The 15,824-nt window shown below is 35.6% G+C and overlaps 1 protein-coding gene across 3 annotated transcripts in view; it reads right to left on the bottom strand.

Moving 5' to 3' along the window:
- Positions 1-15,824, bottom strand: part of BRWD1 (bromodomain and WD repeat domain containing 1) — a 170,796-nt gene that overhangs the window by 22,098 nt on the left and 132,874 nt on the right. For all 3 annotated transcript variants that reach the window (XM_020973839.2, XM_020973838.2, XM_078146490.1), the window contains 2 exons: positions 2,573-2,701; positions 1,477-2,403 (listed from right to left, as the gene is read on the bottom strand). In XM_020973839.2, coding sequence (XP_020829498.1) covers positions 1,477-2,403; positions 2,573-2,701 — 1,056 coding nt within the window. The remainder of the gene's footprint in view (positions 1-1,476; positions 2,404-2,572; positions 2,702-15,824) is intronic.

Here is a 15,824-nt window from a genome sequence, read left to right as displayed (position 1 = left end):
TACATACATACATACGCATATACACACACGCGCGCGCACACACACACATACATACACATACACGCTGTGAAGTCTAGTTGATTTATCTTTACCACATCTCTTTTTCCACCCTGCAGGAGCCACAGGAGTTTACTCAACATGAGAGCAAAATAATCAGACTTGTGCTTTAGGAATATCACTAGTAACTGTGTGGAAGATGGACCGGAAAGAAAAGAGACTTAAGGAAGGAACAGCAAATGGAGAATGTGGATTAGAGAAAGGGATGGATAAGAGAGAAACTGCAGGTAGAATTAGCAAGACTTGGCAACTGATTTTATATAAGAAGCAAAAGAGTTAGGGATGAATTTAAGTTTGAAAATTGAAATGACTGGATGGTGGTGCCCAAGATATAGAAAAACAGTGGTGGGACAGAAGTTGTGGGGGAGATAATAAGTTTTGCTTTAGAAGCCCTGATTTTGAGGTTCCTATGGGATATCCAATCTGAAATGTCCAGTAGCAGTTGGTGAGACTGGGCTGGAGAGAAACTGGGGCTAGAAATTGGATCTAGGTGTCATCTACATAAATATAACTGAATCCATGGAGGGCAGGAAGGAAGAGGGGATGAGAGGGAGAAAGGGGGAAGGAAAAAGAGCACAGGGGGAGGGGAAGGGAAATAGGGGAGAAGAAGAATGGGAAACGAGAAAATCTTCTGGAGTAGATGGGAAGGAGTGAAGCAAATGGGGGATATATTTTAATCAGAGACTGAAGAAAATGGAGGATGATGTTAAGGTTTTGAAATGTAAAACGGGAGAAGTTGGAGGTCGTGCCAGATGGCTTTCATTTTCTCAGTGAAATATGAGGCAAGGTCAAGGGAGGGGAAGATAGGAGAGTTTCAGTAGAAAAGATTTGGAACAGTATTGCGGGGAGTGCTAGAGATTTGATTAGGGAGAAGTAAAAGTACTGCCTTGCAGCTGTACATCATTAAGATTGGACAACCTAAATTTGTAATGAACTCAGACAATGTGGATGCAAACAGAAACCACAATTATGCTAATCCTCTCATCATATTCAAATCTTTCTTCAAAACAGTTTTTCTGCAAACAGCCCTATTTTCTGCTCTAAGCTACACAACTCTGGTTCACATAATAACACTCATATTTTCCAGCTTCTCTAAATCCTCACAACAAACTATTGCACCAGAAACCCGTTGCTGGCAAAAATAATCTCTTCTATGTTAAGTACAGAAAAGAAAACAGTAGAGTTAGTGGTAGAGTATCTTGAATATATATGATGAAATAAGATTTGGATGCAGTTGTGTGTGTGTGTGTGTGTGTGTGTGTGTATTAAAATGTGTAAGAAATCTTGAGAGCAGTGCATAGGAGGGAAAGATGTGAGTGAATAGGTAAGTGGGTAAGGTGGCAAAGGGACACAGTGAAACAATGGATTGTGAGTTGGGGAGAATAATTGAAACCACAAGCTGTGTTAATGTTAAATTACCTTTCATAATATCTGCTGTCCTTTTATTTGGTTCTGTACTGTTGCCATAACTATGGTCAGAATCCATATCTGTTTCAGATTCATGTTTCAAATAATACTTGGAAACAGCAAGAGGCTCATCCTCCAAATCCCCTGAATTCAAAGATGTTTTCACTATCTCACGTTTTCCAGCTTCTTTTTTATTCTTTTCATCTTCATTAGAGTCCTCTGAATCACTTAGGACTTTTGCTTTCCTAAATACAGTAGCACCCTTCCAACAAGTTTTCTTGCATTTTTTACCACTCCATTCACTTGGCTCAGAATCTGCATCCTCCTTAGAACTCTTTCTGGCCTTAGATTTCTCAGCAGAAGTTGATGGACAAGCTCTTTTACTTCCACTCTCTGAATTATAGCCTTCTGAATCTTCCTCAGAAGATTCTATTAAGGGAAATTTTGTGGTAAAACCTGTTCCAGCATGGGCTTTATAACCATTAGCACGCCAATTCTTTTGTGACCCCATTAAATTACTTTCAGACTCAGAACTTCCATTTTCGGATTCATTGACACTTTTTCTAGCAGCACCAGAACATATCTCTGGTGCTGGCTGATTTTGTTTTAGTTCTTTTTCACTTTCTGTCTTTAAACTTTGGTCATCCTCAGAGTTATACAATAACTTTTTTTTAGCTGCAGCAGAGGCATTTCGGTGAGGCAGTTTCCTGCTGGTTTTGCTTGCAGAGCAAACACTTCCTGAGCTCAAATCTTCTTCTACATCACTCATTAGCCTAATCTTATTAGCAGCCACAGCAGCACACTTTCGTGGGATTTTTCGGTTACTTCCAGCTTTGTCTTTGATTGTTTCACTAGTCAGTACTGAATTATCAGAATCACTCAAGTAGACTCTTTTGCGTACAGCTTTTCTACCACATCCATTTTCTAAAAAGACAGAACCTAAAAGAAAGGTGTGAAATGTAAAGTGAATAAAACAATCTTACTTTCACTTAGAAATATGAAGTATAAATGCAAATTAATGGTTACTAAGTTAAGTCATTCAAATTTTTACTTTGCTTTCAATGTTCTCCTAATACACATTTCTTTAAAATGTTACCAAGTATTTTACCATTTTTCCTTTGAGAAGTTCTATTTCTAGTCACAATGAAGTTTCTGTTTCTGCTTCTGGAGATCCCGTTACGTAATAAAGGCTCAGGAGATTCAGAGTTCTCTCTACTTTCCTCTGAACTACTGGAAGCTGACAAAGCAGAGAAAGAAGTAATTGAGAGGATCTAACATAAGCTTTGTAACAGAGACTTAAGTTTTTCTCAAAAAGATTCAAACCAGCACAGCAGATTTTTTTAAAATGACACAATAATAAGGTATAAATATTTATGCACTTAAGTACTGATAGTAGCACGTGTCTCAAAGACATGAATCATAAGTTCCTAACACAAGACTGTAGATTTTTGAAGGGTGTATCAGGTAATCTTACACGTTGTGAAACAAGTAAATGAGCATCCATTTCAATTTTGTCATAGAAACAGATTTAGAGCTCTAAGGACCATCTAATCCAACCTCTTCATTTTACAAATGAAGTAGATGAGGAATTTGAGGACCAACCTTTACTAGAGTTGGAATCCAAACCCAGGGGGTCTGACTCCAAATTCAATGCTCCTCTCATTACATTAACTCCAGGTACTCCTACTAAAATACTAACACTGAAATACATTAAGTCAAAGGACAGGTGTTGTTTTTTGGATTAGCCATGTGGTTTCATTAGCAGAGGGAACTCTCTGTGAACCAAAGCAAATTGATACCTACTCTGCAACTCAGTCTTAGAGCTCTCTGAAGCACTGAAAGGTTATAAATGACTTGCCAAGCATCTCACAGTCTGTATGTATCATGAGGAGGATTTAAACTCAGTTCTTCCTGAATCATTAAGCTCCCTGAAAATCATGCCTGGGAGGAAGGGGAAAAGGTATAGAATCCTGGATGCTTCATTTAAAGAAGTCATTATAAAAGAAAATTGCTCAAACACATTAGAAGCAGAATGCAAGGTGAAAAAAAGAAAAACCAATCAGTTACCTCCAGGAAATGAAAATACTCAAAAATGCCATTGCCAAAATCCAAAGTTTCCAAATTAAGTTAAAGGTACAAGTAGCCAAAAAGAAGAAGAAAAAAAAGTACCGAGGAACCACAGTGATGATCACACAAAATTATGTTATAAATAATATGAAGAAAAGGAAATCTTGGAATGCTATACCAAAAGGCTTATAATAATAAAATGCTGCAAAACTGATTGTAATCCTATGCTGCTGGGGGCTTAGGATGCAGAAGAAGGGGTATAGCAGCTTCAGAGACAGGAATGGAAATGATCTTTCATAGAATAGAGGGCTTTCAAGCACTTCTGATAAAAAGACCAAAGCTGATTAGAATCTTTTTTTTTTCCCATTTTTCCCATTTCAAGGTCTTTTTTTTTTTTGGGCTAGACAATGGGGTTAAGTGACTTGCCCAGGGTCACACATCTAGTAAGTACCAAGTGTTTGAGGCCACATTTGAACTCAGGTCCTCCTGACTCCAGGGCCGGTGCTCTATCCACTGCACCACCTAGCTGCCCCTAGAATCTCTGAAACACAAACACAGGTGACAAGAGAAACCCAGAAGAGCAAATCTATTTAAGTTAATAGTGATCATTAAATAACATTTACTCCTAATGGGAGAAACAGAAATAAGTATCCTTTAAATTGTTATATATCAGAGAGGAAGTAAAGAAAAACATGCAAGGTCTTGGAATGGTTTTATTCTGCTTCATTGGTTTTAACAGAAGGGGGGAAAAAGAGGAAAAAGTAAAAAGAGGTACAATGGGAAAAACTTATGTCTCATAATTATGATATGGAAAGAATATACACATGGAGGTCAGATTGGGAGAAGCAGACATCTGATGAATTTCACTCTTTTGGAATAGACAAAGGAGAGTTGAACACATGTACAGTATTTGGTATAGAAATAAGTGGGGACATGGAAAAGGAAGAAGGCAGTTTAAGGAGGCAGTTAAATTTAGAGAGATAATAGTCACAAGCAAAATAAAATTCAACTATAATAAGCAGATCAAAAACTAGAGTGGAATAAAAGAGAAGTGTATGGCCCAATCAACTTCTGAGTCTCGTGACCTACAAGACGAAGGATTAGGTAGTTTCTTCAATTCTCACAACTTCTCAAACCTCTCCAAAATAAGAGTTATGCATGACATAAGGCAATTTCATCTGTCTCTATAGTCTAGGACAGCAAGACCCCAAACAAAGTAAAAAATTCAACAAACTAACAGCAGAGAAGGCTAATTCTTAACCCCTAACATGCTCATTCAACACCAACTCCCTCACTACCTGCCATACTCAGCAGCAGCAGGGCTGCACAACTCCCACTTGCATGCAACAGAACTCAACCCTACACACCAACATCTGTGTTCCCCTATTCCCCAACAGCAGAGAATCAAACTCTAAATGGCAAAAACTTACCCAATCTTTTACAACAATAAGGAACACGACAGCAGTGAGGAGATAGTGGCACCCCTGCGCCACCTCGCTGCCCCATATCATCTTAGGTTTTTTCACTTTTGGTTAGGTTCAGATTTACAGGATAAATCACTTTGAGCTGCATCTTGAGCTCGAATGCCATATTATTGCCTTTGTTGCTGTGCTGCAACAAAGCTGGGCTAAAGAACTGAGGAACAGAGGAAGAATGGGGCTAGTTCTGTTCCCTCAAAAATCACTTAGGCAAAGACCTAGGCTGGTGAACCATGATTTTGCAAGGGGAATGAAGGGCTTGGGAGTGAAAAAGCTTTTAAGATCTAGCCCTGAAGGGAAATTGTCAGTAATTGGGAGGAAGTCAGAAAGTAACCAAAATTAAAAATCTTGAGCATAAGTAAATAAACAGGCTAGTTACTAATAACAGAAAGAGAAAATGGCATCTAGGTCAGAGAAAAGGGTTCAGGCATCTATAAGTATTACAAGATAAAGGAAAATAAATCAACACCTGATGAAGCAGAGGATTCTGTGGATTCCCAAGAGAACATGGAATCATAGCAAAATGTTTACAGACTATACAGCAGAAATAATTGGAAGAACAGGAAAGCTTGGTATCCCCAGAAGAAAGTCTTATCAAAGAAATAAAAAAGAGGAAAACTGACTAGGAATACATGGAAATGAAAGATAATCTGGAAGAAGCAAAAATACATGATCTATATACATATAAGCAGAACATAGTTATCTGCAAAGTGACCAGGAAAAAGGCCTTCAAAAGGAGAATTGCAAAGTATTCACAACATAAAAGAATGCTCCAAATCACTAACAATAAGAAAAATGTAAATCAAAACAACCCTAAAGTTAATACCTCACAATCAACCAAATTGGCAAAGATGCCAAATGATGGCAGTAGTCCATGTTGGGAGTGGTTGTGGGAAGATACGCATGCTGGTGTATTATTAATGAAGCTATGAATGAATATAATCATTTTGGAAAGCAACTTGGTATTAAGCAAATATGATTAGTGTAATTGATGACATGTGAAAGTAACTAAAATGTCCATACTCTTTGACTGAGAGATGGGTTTCTACCATAAAGGCCAATGATAAGAAGTTCCCACAAACAGCAGAATATTTATAGTGTCATTTTGTGATGGCAAAGAACTAGAAAAAAGGAGATGCTGAACATCTGAAGAATGGCTAAAGAAACTGTAGTACGTGAATGTACTGAAATATTACCATGCTATAACAAATGATCAATATGATAAGGACTGAGAAGCAGGGAAAATTCTACATGAACTGATACAGAGCCCCCAAAGCATTATGTACAAGGTGTTACAACAATTTAAAATGAAAGAATAATTATGTACACCGTCCCCCGCCCCCCAAATTGAATGAGAAAAAATCATAAACAACAAGCAGGGCTTGAAAGAGATGAGAAGACACTCCAATGCAGAAGTGGGAGGTCTGCAAGTGTTTGCATGTTGCTCAGATTTTTATTATTTTTTGATGGATCAGGCATATACTTATGTTTTCCTCTTTATTTTACTTTCTTTTGGTTGTTTAAAAAATATCATTTGTTATTTAAGAAGGCTTTCTCGGAGGGGTGGGGGAAGGGATAATGGGATAAACTATGACGATATAAAAACCAAAAGACATAAATAAAAACTTATTAAAAAAAAAGACCCAGTCAGTCATAAAGATCTAGGCTTTGTAAAGACAGAAGAGCAGAGAAGTGAGATCAGACTGATGAAGATGATGACGATGACAATGATGATAATGATGACAGCAGCTAACATTTGTAGAGCGCCTTAAGGTTTACAATACACTTTACAGATGTCATTTGACCCTCCCAAATACCTCAGCAGATAGAGGCATACTTGCATACTTATAGTCTACATTTTATGATGAGAAAGTAGAGAGACACACATGTTACGTGACTGTCCAGATTCACATAGCTAGCTAGTGTCTGAGGCTGGATCTGAATTTAGGTCTCCCTGACTCAAGGAATAGTACTCTATTCACTGTGCCCCCTAGATACCAACTTGTTCTAGTATTGATTTTATCTGTGTTCTGGGTCAGGCCTACCTTGGCCTATTATAGAAACAAATGCTGAAAAACTGTTGACAAAAATACAAAACTCCTGAAGAGCATTGGAATAAATGGACCTTTCTTCAATTTGGTAAATACTACCTATTTAAATACAAGATTAAGATATATAAGGGAGAGAAGCTAGAGACTTTCCCAATAAGATCCAGAGTAAAGCAAAGATGTTCACTGTCATCATTATTTGGTAGCATTCTAGAACTGTTGGTTATTGCAATCAAATAAAAAAAAAGCAACTGAGAAAAGAAACATAGCAAAAGAATAAATAAGATTATTGCTTTTTGCAGGTTACATGAGTAGAGGAAGGAGATATATCTTTACAGAAATAAAGATAGACTTAAATAAATGGAAAGATTTGTTTATGGTTGGACCATACTAAAATAAATAAAATTAATTTACAAAATTAATATTACCAAATTTTATCACCAAAATGAATTTACAGGAAAGGATAGCAAACTACCACTTCTCAAACTATTTTACAAATGGCTAATAGCCAGAACAACTTGTTAAAAAAGAGAGATGATGAACAAGTGATAGAGAGGATGAAAGATGAAGTGAACAATTTTGATCACATAGAATTCAAAAATTGTTGCAAGAAAAATTCCAATGCATCAAGGAGCGGAAGATAAGCAGTTAAAAGGGGAAAAAAAATCTTTGCATCAATTCTGTTAAAGGTTTCATTTCCAAGAAATATAAGGGACTGATTCAAATGCATATGAATAAGAACCATTCCCTAATAGATAAGTCATCAAAGAATATGAAGTCAGTTTTCAAGAGGAGAAATCAAAGCTATTAATAGCCATAAGAAAAAAATGCTCTCAATCACTAAAATTAGAGAAATGCAAATTAAATTAACTCTTGAGGATTCACCTTACTCCTATTAGATTGGCAAAGCTGACAAAAAGGGAAAATGATAAATGTCAGGAGAGGCTGTGGGAAATGTTAAATTAATGGTAGAGTGGTGAAATAGTTCTGACATTATAGAAAGCCATTTGACATTATTCCACAAAATTCACTAAACTGATGTACACATACACTTTGATGACAATATCACTACAAGGCTTATTAAACTGGAACAAGATCAAAGAAAGAGGAAAAGGATACATGTGTACAAAAATAATTCTAGCAACTCTTCTTACAGTGGCAAAGCTTATCAACTGGGCAATGGCTGAACAAACTGTGTTAAATGAATGTAATATATACTACTGTGCTCTAAGAGATGATGAAAGAGATGGTTTCATATACACCAAGGAAGATTTCCATTAATTAATACAGAAGGGAAGTGAGCAGAATCGTAAGAACAATTTATACTATAACAACATTTTAATGACAAATAACTCTGAAATACTTAAGAACTCAATGACTGTAGAGGACCACGGGTGAGTAGGACTCTGACCCTGATGGCTGTATAAGTCCTCTCAGGTGAGGAGCTTGCTCCTTGGCCTGGATCGGTTCTCCACTCCCCAGGAAGAAGGGCGGCTAGGCAAGCTCAACCATAAACAATGTTGCTAGCTCAAGTTCAGCTAGCTTTAGCGCAAACATGTATCAAGTATTGGGACATTCTGGGAACAAGAAGTACATGGTGTTTTCACGGGAACAGCACAGGAGAAGGACACAGCCAGGATGATGTTGCAAAGAGATGTGCTGTTGATACTTTGATTGGTATTCGTATGAGAAAAAGTCTCAGTGTTGCATATTGGTAAAGATATGTAAATTTTGTTGCTTTGTCCGCTGTTACATTGGGGTATGTTCCCATGAGTCAAAGATATAAAACTGCCTGCGGTGCTCTAACAAAGTTGACTCCGTTTTCCATCACGGTTGGAGTCCCATCTCTTTCCTATTTGCCTCGCAGTCTCTAGTCAAGAACCCTTTGACAGACTTTCCTGCTGGTCAGTGGAGCTGCCCCGACTCACAAGTCACAAATGACTAACCAGGATTCCAGGATTGATGATGAAGTCTGCTCCCACCACCTGACAAACATATGCCAAGTTCAAGATGCATGATGAAACATATTTTTGGATATGGCAACATGAGAATTTGTTTTGCTTGAATATGAATATATATTAAGATTTTATTGCACCCTTAAGGAGCATGAAGTTTTTCCACATGTTGTTTCTCCAGCTAGCATATGATATACTTGAGAGAAGGAAGTGTCTTATTTTTCTATTTACATCCCCAACACTTAGCACAGTGCTTTGCACTTAGTTACTATTTAATAAATGCTCCATTCATTCAAATAATTAATAAGATATTAATTGTATGGTTGCGCCATGCAAAATGTACTAAAATTACATTATCTAACATTACCAAAGGCTTACTTTGAAAAATAAAAATGTATTTGAAAGAAAAGGTCCAGAATTTCAAAGAAAATAATGAAACAAATTGCAAAGGATTTATCTAGCAATAACAGATCTCAACCTATATAACAAAGCAGCAATTTGTTACTCATTAAAAAAATAAAGTAGATCATTGGATAAGAATAGATAAATAAAATCTCAAAGCAATCAAATATAGTAACATCAAACTCCTGGTATAAAGATTCACTATTCATTAACAAAAAAATGCTGAAAAAACTGTAAAGCAACCTGGCAAAAATTAGTTCTACACAAACATCTCACATCATATACCACAATTAAGTTCCAAATAAGTAGTACTTAAATTTTAAAAGTCATATCATAAAAACAACTACAGAAGAAGGGAGAGTTTGTAGTAAAACAAAGAACAGAGATGAGTATAAAAGATGACTACCATGACATAAAATTGAAAAATTCTCGCACAAAATCATTTAAGGCTGTTAACTGGAAAATTTTTTTATAGCAAATCTCCCTGATAAGGAACTGATAACCGAGATAAATATGGAATTGACACAAATAATTAAGGAAGAATCTTTCCCAATGGATAAATGACCAATGTATATTTAGTGGTTTTCAAAAGAACTAATTCAAGTTATCAACAACATCTTATGGAAAAAATGGTTCAACCATTTAAAAGTAAGAGAAAATATAAGCAGAGACAAGATGGCTAAGTAAAGCAGGAACCTATCTGAGCTCTCTCAAATTCCCTTCCAAACAACTTTAAAATACTACCTCAAAATAAATGCTACAGCAGCAGAACCAACAAAAGGACAAAACTAAAAATTTTCTAGCCCAAGACAATGCCAACGGGAAAGGTCTGTCTCACTAGGGTGAGAGTGGAGCACAGTCCAGCACAGACTTGTGACAGCACAGCCAGTTTCAGCGACCGACAAAGCCCCACATGCTGGCCCAAGCCAATCAGAAACAGCAACTTCCTGAACTCTCAGCCCAGAAATGTTAAGGGGAAAAGACAATTGATCAGTATATTTTTGCTGGCACAGGGTACAGGGCTCTGTTGCACTGCCAACACAGGGGATCTGGGTCCAAGGCCTTAGTTGAAGTCCTGGGGTGAAAAGGAGCACTAGCACACTAGGGCATGTGACAATGGGGAAGCAAATATCCAAGTCACATTTCCAGGGCAAAAAAGGGTGATTGGGATCACTCACAGACCAGAGCACAGGCCAGGAAAGCAGTGATCACATATCTACTTAGATCATACCACCTCAGAAGAATGGAAAACTTATAGGTTTCCAGAACTAGGTCAGAAAACATCATCAGGAAAAATATGTAGCTTGGGGCAATATCCCCTTGACCCCAAGAGCAAAGACTAACTTTAACATAAAGTTAAAATTTTTCTCATGAAAATAGGCTAGAAAAATGAGCAAACAACAAAAAATGAATGTGATCACAGAAAGTTACTATGGTGACAGGAAAGATCAAGACATAGAAGAGGACAACAATGTCAAAACAGCTACAGGCAAAGCCTCAAAAAAAAAAAAGTGAACTGGCATCAAGCCCAAAAAGAATTCCTGGAAGACCTCAAAAAGGATTTTAAAAATCAAATAAGAGAAGCAGAGGAAAATTCAGGAAATTAATAAGTGATGCAAGAAAATCATCATAAAAGAATCAACAGCTTGGCAAAGGAAGCACAATAAATGGAAAAAAAAAGTAAAAAAATTCACTGAAGACAACTCATTAAAAAGCTGAACTGGCTAAATGGAAAAGGACGTGCAAAAGCTCAGTAATACTTAAAATTAGAATTGGGTAAGTGGAAGCTAATGACTCCACAGGACAGCAAGAAACAAACCAAAATCAACATTGAATACATAGAAAAAAATGTGAAATATCTCATTGGAAAAACAATTGACCTGGAAAGTAGGTCAAAGAAAGATAATCTAAGAATTACTGAACTACCTGAAAGCTATGATAAAAAAAAAGAGCCTGGGCATCATATTTCAAGAAATTATCAAGGAATACTGTAGACATTATAAGATATTGGGAGTCTACCTGCCAAAACAAACTATAGAGAACTATATGAATACAATTACAAAACACTTTTCATACAAATAAAGACAGATTTATATAACTGGAAAAACATAAGTTACTCGTGGGTAGGCCAAACTAAAATGACAATTCTACCTAAATTAATTTACTTATTCAGTGCCATACCAATCAAGCTATCAAAAAATTATTTTATAGAGCTATAAACAATAACAACAAAAATCATCTGGAAGAACAAAAGGTCCAGAATATCAAGGGAATTAATTAAAAGAAATGCTAGGAAAGGTAGTTTAGCTACACCAGATCTTAAATTGTATTATAAAGCAGCAATCATCAAAACTACTTGGTACTGGCTCAGAAATAAGAGTGATGGATTAGTGGAATAGGTTAGGTACACAAGACACAGTAGTCAATGACTATAGTAATCTATTATTTGATAAACCCAAAGACCTCAGCTTCTGGGATATGCACCAAATGTAATAGCATCCAAATTTCTAATGAAGAAGTTAAATGAGTTACAGGAGGAAATAGATGAGAAAACTATACTAATGGGGGCCTTAACTTTCCCCTCTCAAAACCAGATAAATTTAACAAACAAATAAACAAACAAAAAAGGATGAAGAAGTTTAAGAAGGTGAACAGAATTTTAGAAAAATTAGATAGGATAGATCTCTGGAGAAAATCTAATGGGAATAAAAGAGAATATACCTATTTCTCAAAGGCATGTGGTATCTACAACAAAAACTGAGCATGTATTAGGGAATAAAAAACCACACAACCAAATGCAGAAGGGCACAAATATCAAATGCATCTTTTCTAGATCATAATGCAATAAAATTACATTTAATAATGAGATATAGAAACATGGATTGAAAATTAATTAGAAACTAAACCTTAATCCTAAAAAATGAGTGGGTCAAAGAAATCACAGATACAATTATTTCATTGAAGAGAATGACAACAAGAGACAATATACACAAATTTATGGAATGCAGCCAAAGCAGTACTTAGGGTAAAATTTATATGTCTAAAGGGTTACATCAATAAAATAGAGAAAGAACAGTTTAATGACCTGGGCCTGCAACTAAAAAAAATTTGAAAAAGAACAAATTAAAATCCCCAATTAAACACCAAATAGGAAATGCTGATAATCAAAGGAAAGATTAATAAAACTGAAAATAAGAAAACCATTGAACTAATAAACCTAGGAGCTGGTTTTATGAAAAATGAGAAAGGTGAATTCACCACCAAGGAAGAGTAAATTAAAGCAATTATTAGGAGCTATTCTGCCCAATTATATGCCAATAAATCCAACAATCTAAATGAAACGGATGAATATTTACAATACAAATTGCCCAGATTAACAGAAGAGGAAATAACTGAATTACTGAAATAACCCTATCTTAGAAAAATAAATGGAACAATTACAAATTGAACAAGCTGTCAATAAGCTCCCTAAGAAAAAATCTCCAGTAGCAGATGGATTCATAAGCAAACTGTACCAAAAATTCAAAGAACAATTAATTCCATTACTATATAAACTATTTGGGAAAAATAGGCAAAGAAGGAGTCCTTCCAAATTCTTTTTTATGGGACAAATTCCTGTTTTCGGTGCTGATACCTAAACTATGTGGAGTGAAAACAGAGAAAGAAAACAACAGACCAATTTTTCTAATGAATATTGATGCAAAAACTTTAAATGCTAGCAATGAGATCACAGCAATATATCCAAAAGATCATACACTATGACCAGGTGGGATTTATACCAGGAATGCAGGGCTGATTCAATATTTAGGAAAGTTATCAGCATAACTGATCATATAAATAACAAAACCAACAGAAATCACAGGATTATTTCAACAGATGCAAAAAGGCTTTTGACAAAATACATCATCATTCCTATTAAAAACACTTAGAAAGCATAAGAATAAATGGAGCTTTCCTTAAAATGATAAGTATTATCTATCTAAAACCATAAGCAAGCATTATCTTAATGGGGATAAACAAATGAATAAACAAATGAAACAAGGTAGCCCACAATCACCACTATTATTCAATATTGTACTAGAAATGTTGGCTATAGCAATAAGATAAGACAAAGAAATTGAAGGAGTTAGAATAGACAATGAGGAAACAAAACCATCACTCTTTGCAGATGATATGATGGTATGCTTAGCGGATCCTAGAGAATAAACTAAAAAACTAGATGAAATGTTTAGCAACGTTACAGGAGATAAAATAAACTCAAATAAATCATCAGCATTTCTATATATTACCCTCAAAGTCCAGCAGCAAGGGATAGAAAAAGAAATTCCATTTAAAGTAACTAGACATAACTAACATAAAACACTTGGTAAAACAAACCAAGACAAACCCTGGGACTATATGAACACAATTACAAAGCACTTTTCACACAAATCAAGTCAGATCTAAACAATCTGAAAAAATTGCTCATGGGTAGGCTGAGCCAGTATAATAAAGATGACAGTTCTATCTAAATTAATTTACTTATTCAATGCCATACCAATCAAACTGCAATAAAAATATTTTATAGAACTAGGAAAAAATAATAACAAAACCCATCTGGAAGAACAAAATGCCAAGAGTAACAAGAGAATGAAAAAATGTGAACAAAGCCATACCAAATCTCAAACTGTATTAGAAAGTGGTAATCATCAAAACAACATGGTACTGGCTAAGAAATAAGAGTGGTGAGTCAGTGGAACAGATTAGGTACACAAGACACAGTAGTAAATGACCATAGTAATCTAGTGTTTGATAAATCGAAAGACCAAACCTTTTGGGACAAAAACCCAATATCTAATAAAAATTGCTGGGCAAACCGGAAAATAGTTTGACAGAAACTAGGAATCTTACATCATGTATCAAGATAAGGTCAAAATGGGTACACAATTTAGACAGAAAGGGTGATACCATAAGAAAATTAGGGGAGCATGGAGTAGTGTATCTCTAATATCTTTGGAAAAGGGAAGAATTTTGGAAAAAGGAAGAAGAGAAAGAGCATTACAAAACGTAAAATGGATAGTTTCTCTTACATTAAATTAAAAGGTTTTTGCACAAACAAAACCAACGTAATCAAGATTAGAAGGAAAGCAGAAAGCTGGGAAAAAATTTTTTTTTTTAACAGCAAATGTCTCTGATAAAGGCCTCATTTCTCACAAATATATATATATATATATATATATATATATAGTCAAATATCTAAGGATATGTCATTACCCAAATCAATAAATGGCTAAAGGATATGAACTGGTAATTTTCAGATGAAGAAATCAAAGCTTTCTATAGTCATGAAAAAAATGCTCTAAATCACTCTTGATTAGAGAAGTGAAAAGTAAAACAACTCTGAGGTACCTCTTCATACCTATTAGACTGGCTAATATGACAGAAAAGGAAAATGATAAACGTTGGAGGGAATGAAGAAAAATTGGGACATTAATGCAATGCTGCTGTAGTTGTGAACTGAACCAACCATTTTAAAGGGCAATTTGGAACTATGCCTAAAGGGCTATGTATACACCCTTTGATCTGGCAATGGCACTATTAGGTCTGTATCTCACAGATGAAAAGAAAAAAGGGGAAAAGGACCTATTTGTTTTTTTAATTAATTAATTTTTTTTAGTGAGGCAATTGGGGGTAAGTGACTTGCCCAAGGTCACACAGCTAGTTAGTACATGTCAAGTGTTTGGTCTGAGGCCGGATTTGAACTCAGGTCCTCCTGACTTCAGGGCCGGTGCTCTTATCCACTGAGCCACCTAGCTGCTCTGAAAAGGACTTATCTGTACAAAGATTATAGCAGCTCCTTCTGTAGTGGCAAAGAAGTGGAAAATGAAGGGATGCCCTTCAATTGAGGAACTGTTGAACAAACTGTGTTACATGATTGTGATGGAATATTATTGTGTTATGAGAAATGATGAGGAGCAGGATGCTTTCAGAAAAACCTGAGATTTACGTGAACTGATGTAAAGTGAAATGAGCAGAACGAAAAGAACATTGTACACAATAACAGCAATATCCCATGATGAACTGGGAATGACATTCTCAGCAATACAATGATCTAAGACAATTCCTTTGGAATTATGATGAAAAATTCTATCTGCCTCCAGAGAAAGAACTGACGGAGTTCAAAAAAACTGATGCATACTATTGTTCACTTTCCTTTTTTCTGCTTTTTTTTGGTGTTTTCTTTTACAACATTACTAAATGGAAACATGTTTTACATGATTGCACATGTATAACCTACAACAAATTGCTTGCTACCTCAGGAAGGGAGGGGAGGAAAGAGAGAATTTGGAACTCAAAAAACAAAACAACAAAAGTTAAAAATTGTTTTTACATGTAATCAGGAAAAAAATAAAATATTATTTAAAAAAGGA

Source organism: Phascolarctos cinereus, unplaced genomic scaffold (assembly GCF_003287225.1).
Source record: "Phascolarctos cinereus isolate Bilbo 61053 unplaced genomic scaffold, phaCin_HiC Scaffold_726;HRSCAF=1367, whole genome shotgun sequence".
NCBI lineage: Eukaryota > Metazoa > Chordata > Mammalia > Diprotodontia > Phascolarctidae > Phascolarctos > Phascolarctos cinereus.
This window is presented reverse-complemented; position numbering and strand designations above follow the sequence as displayed.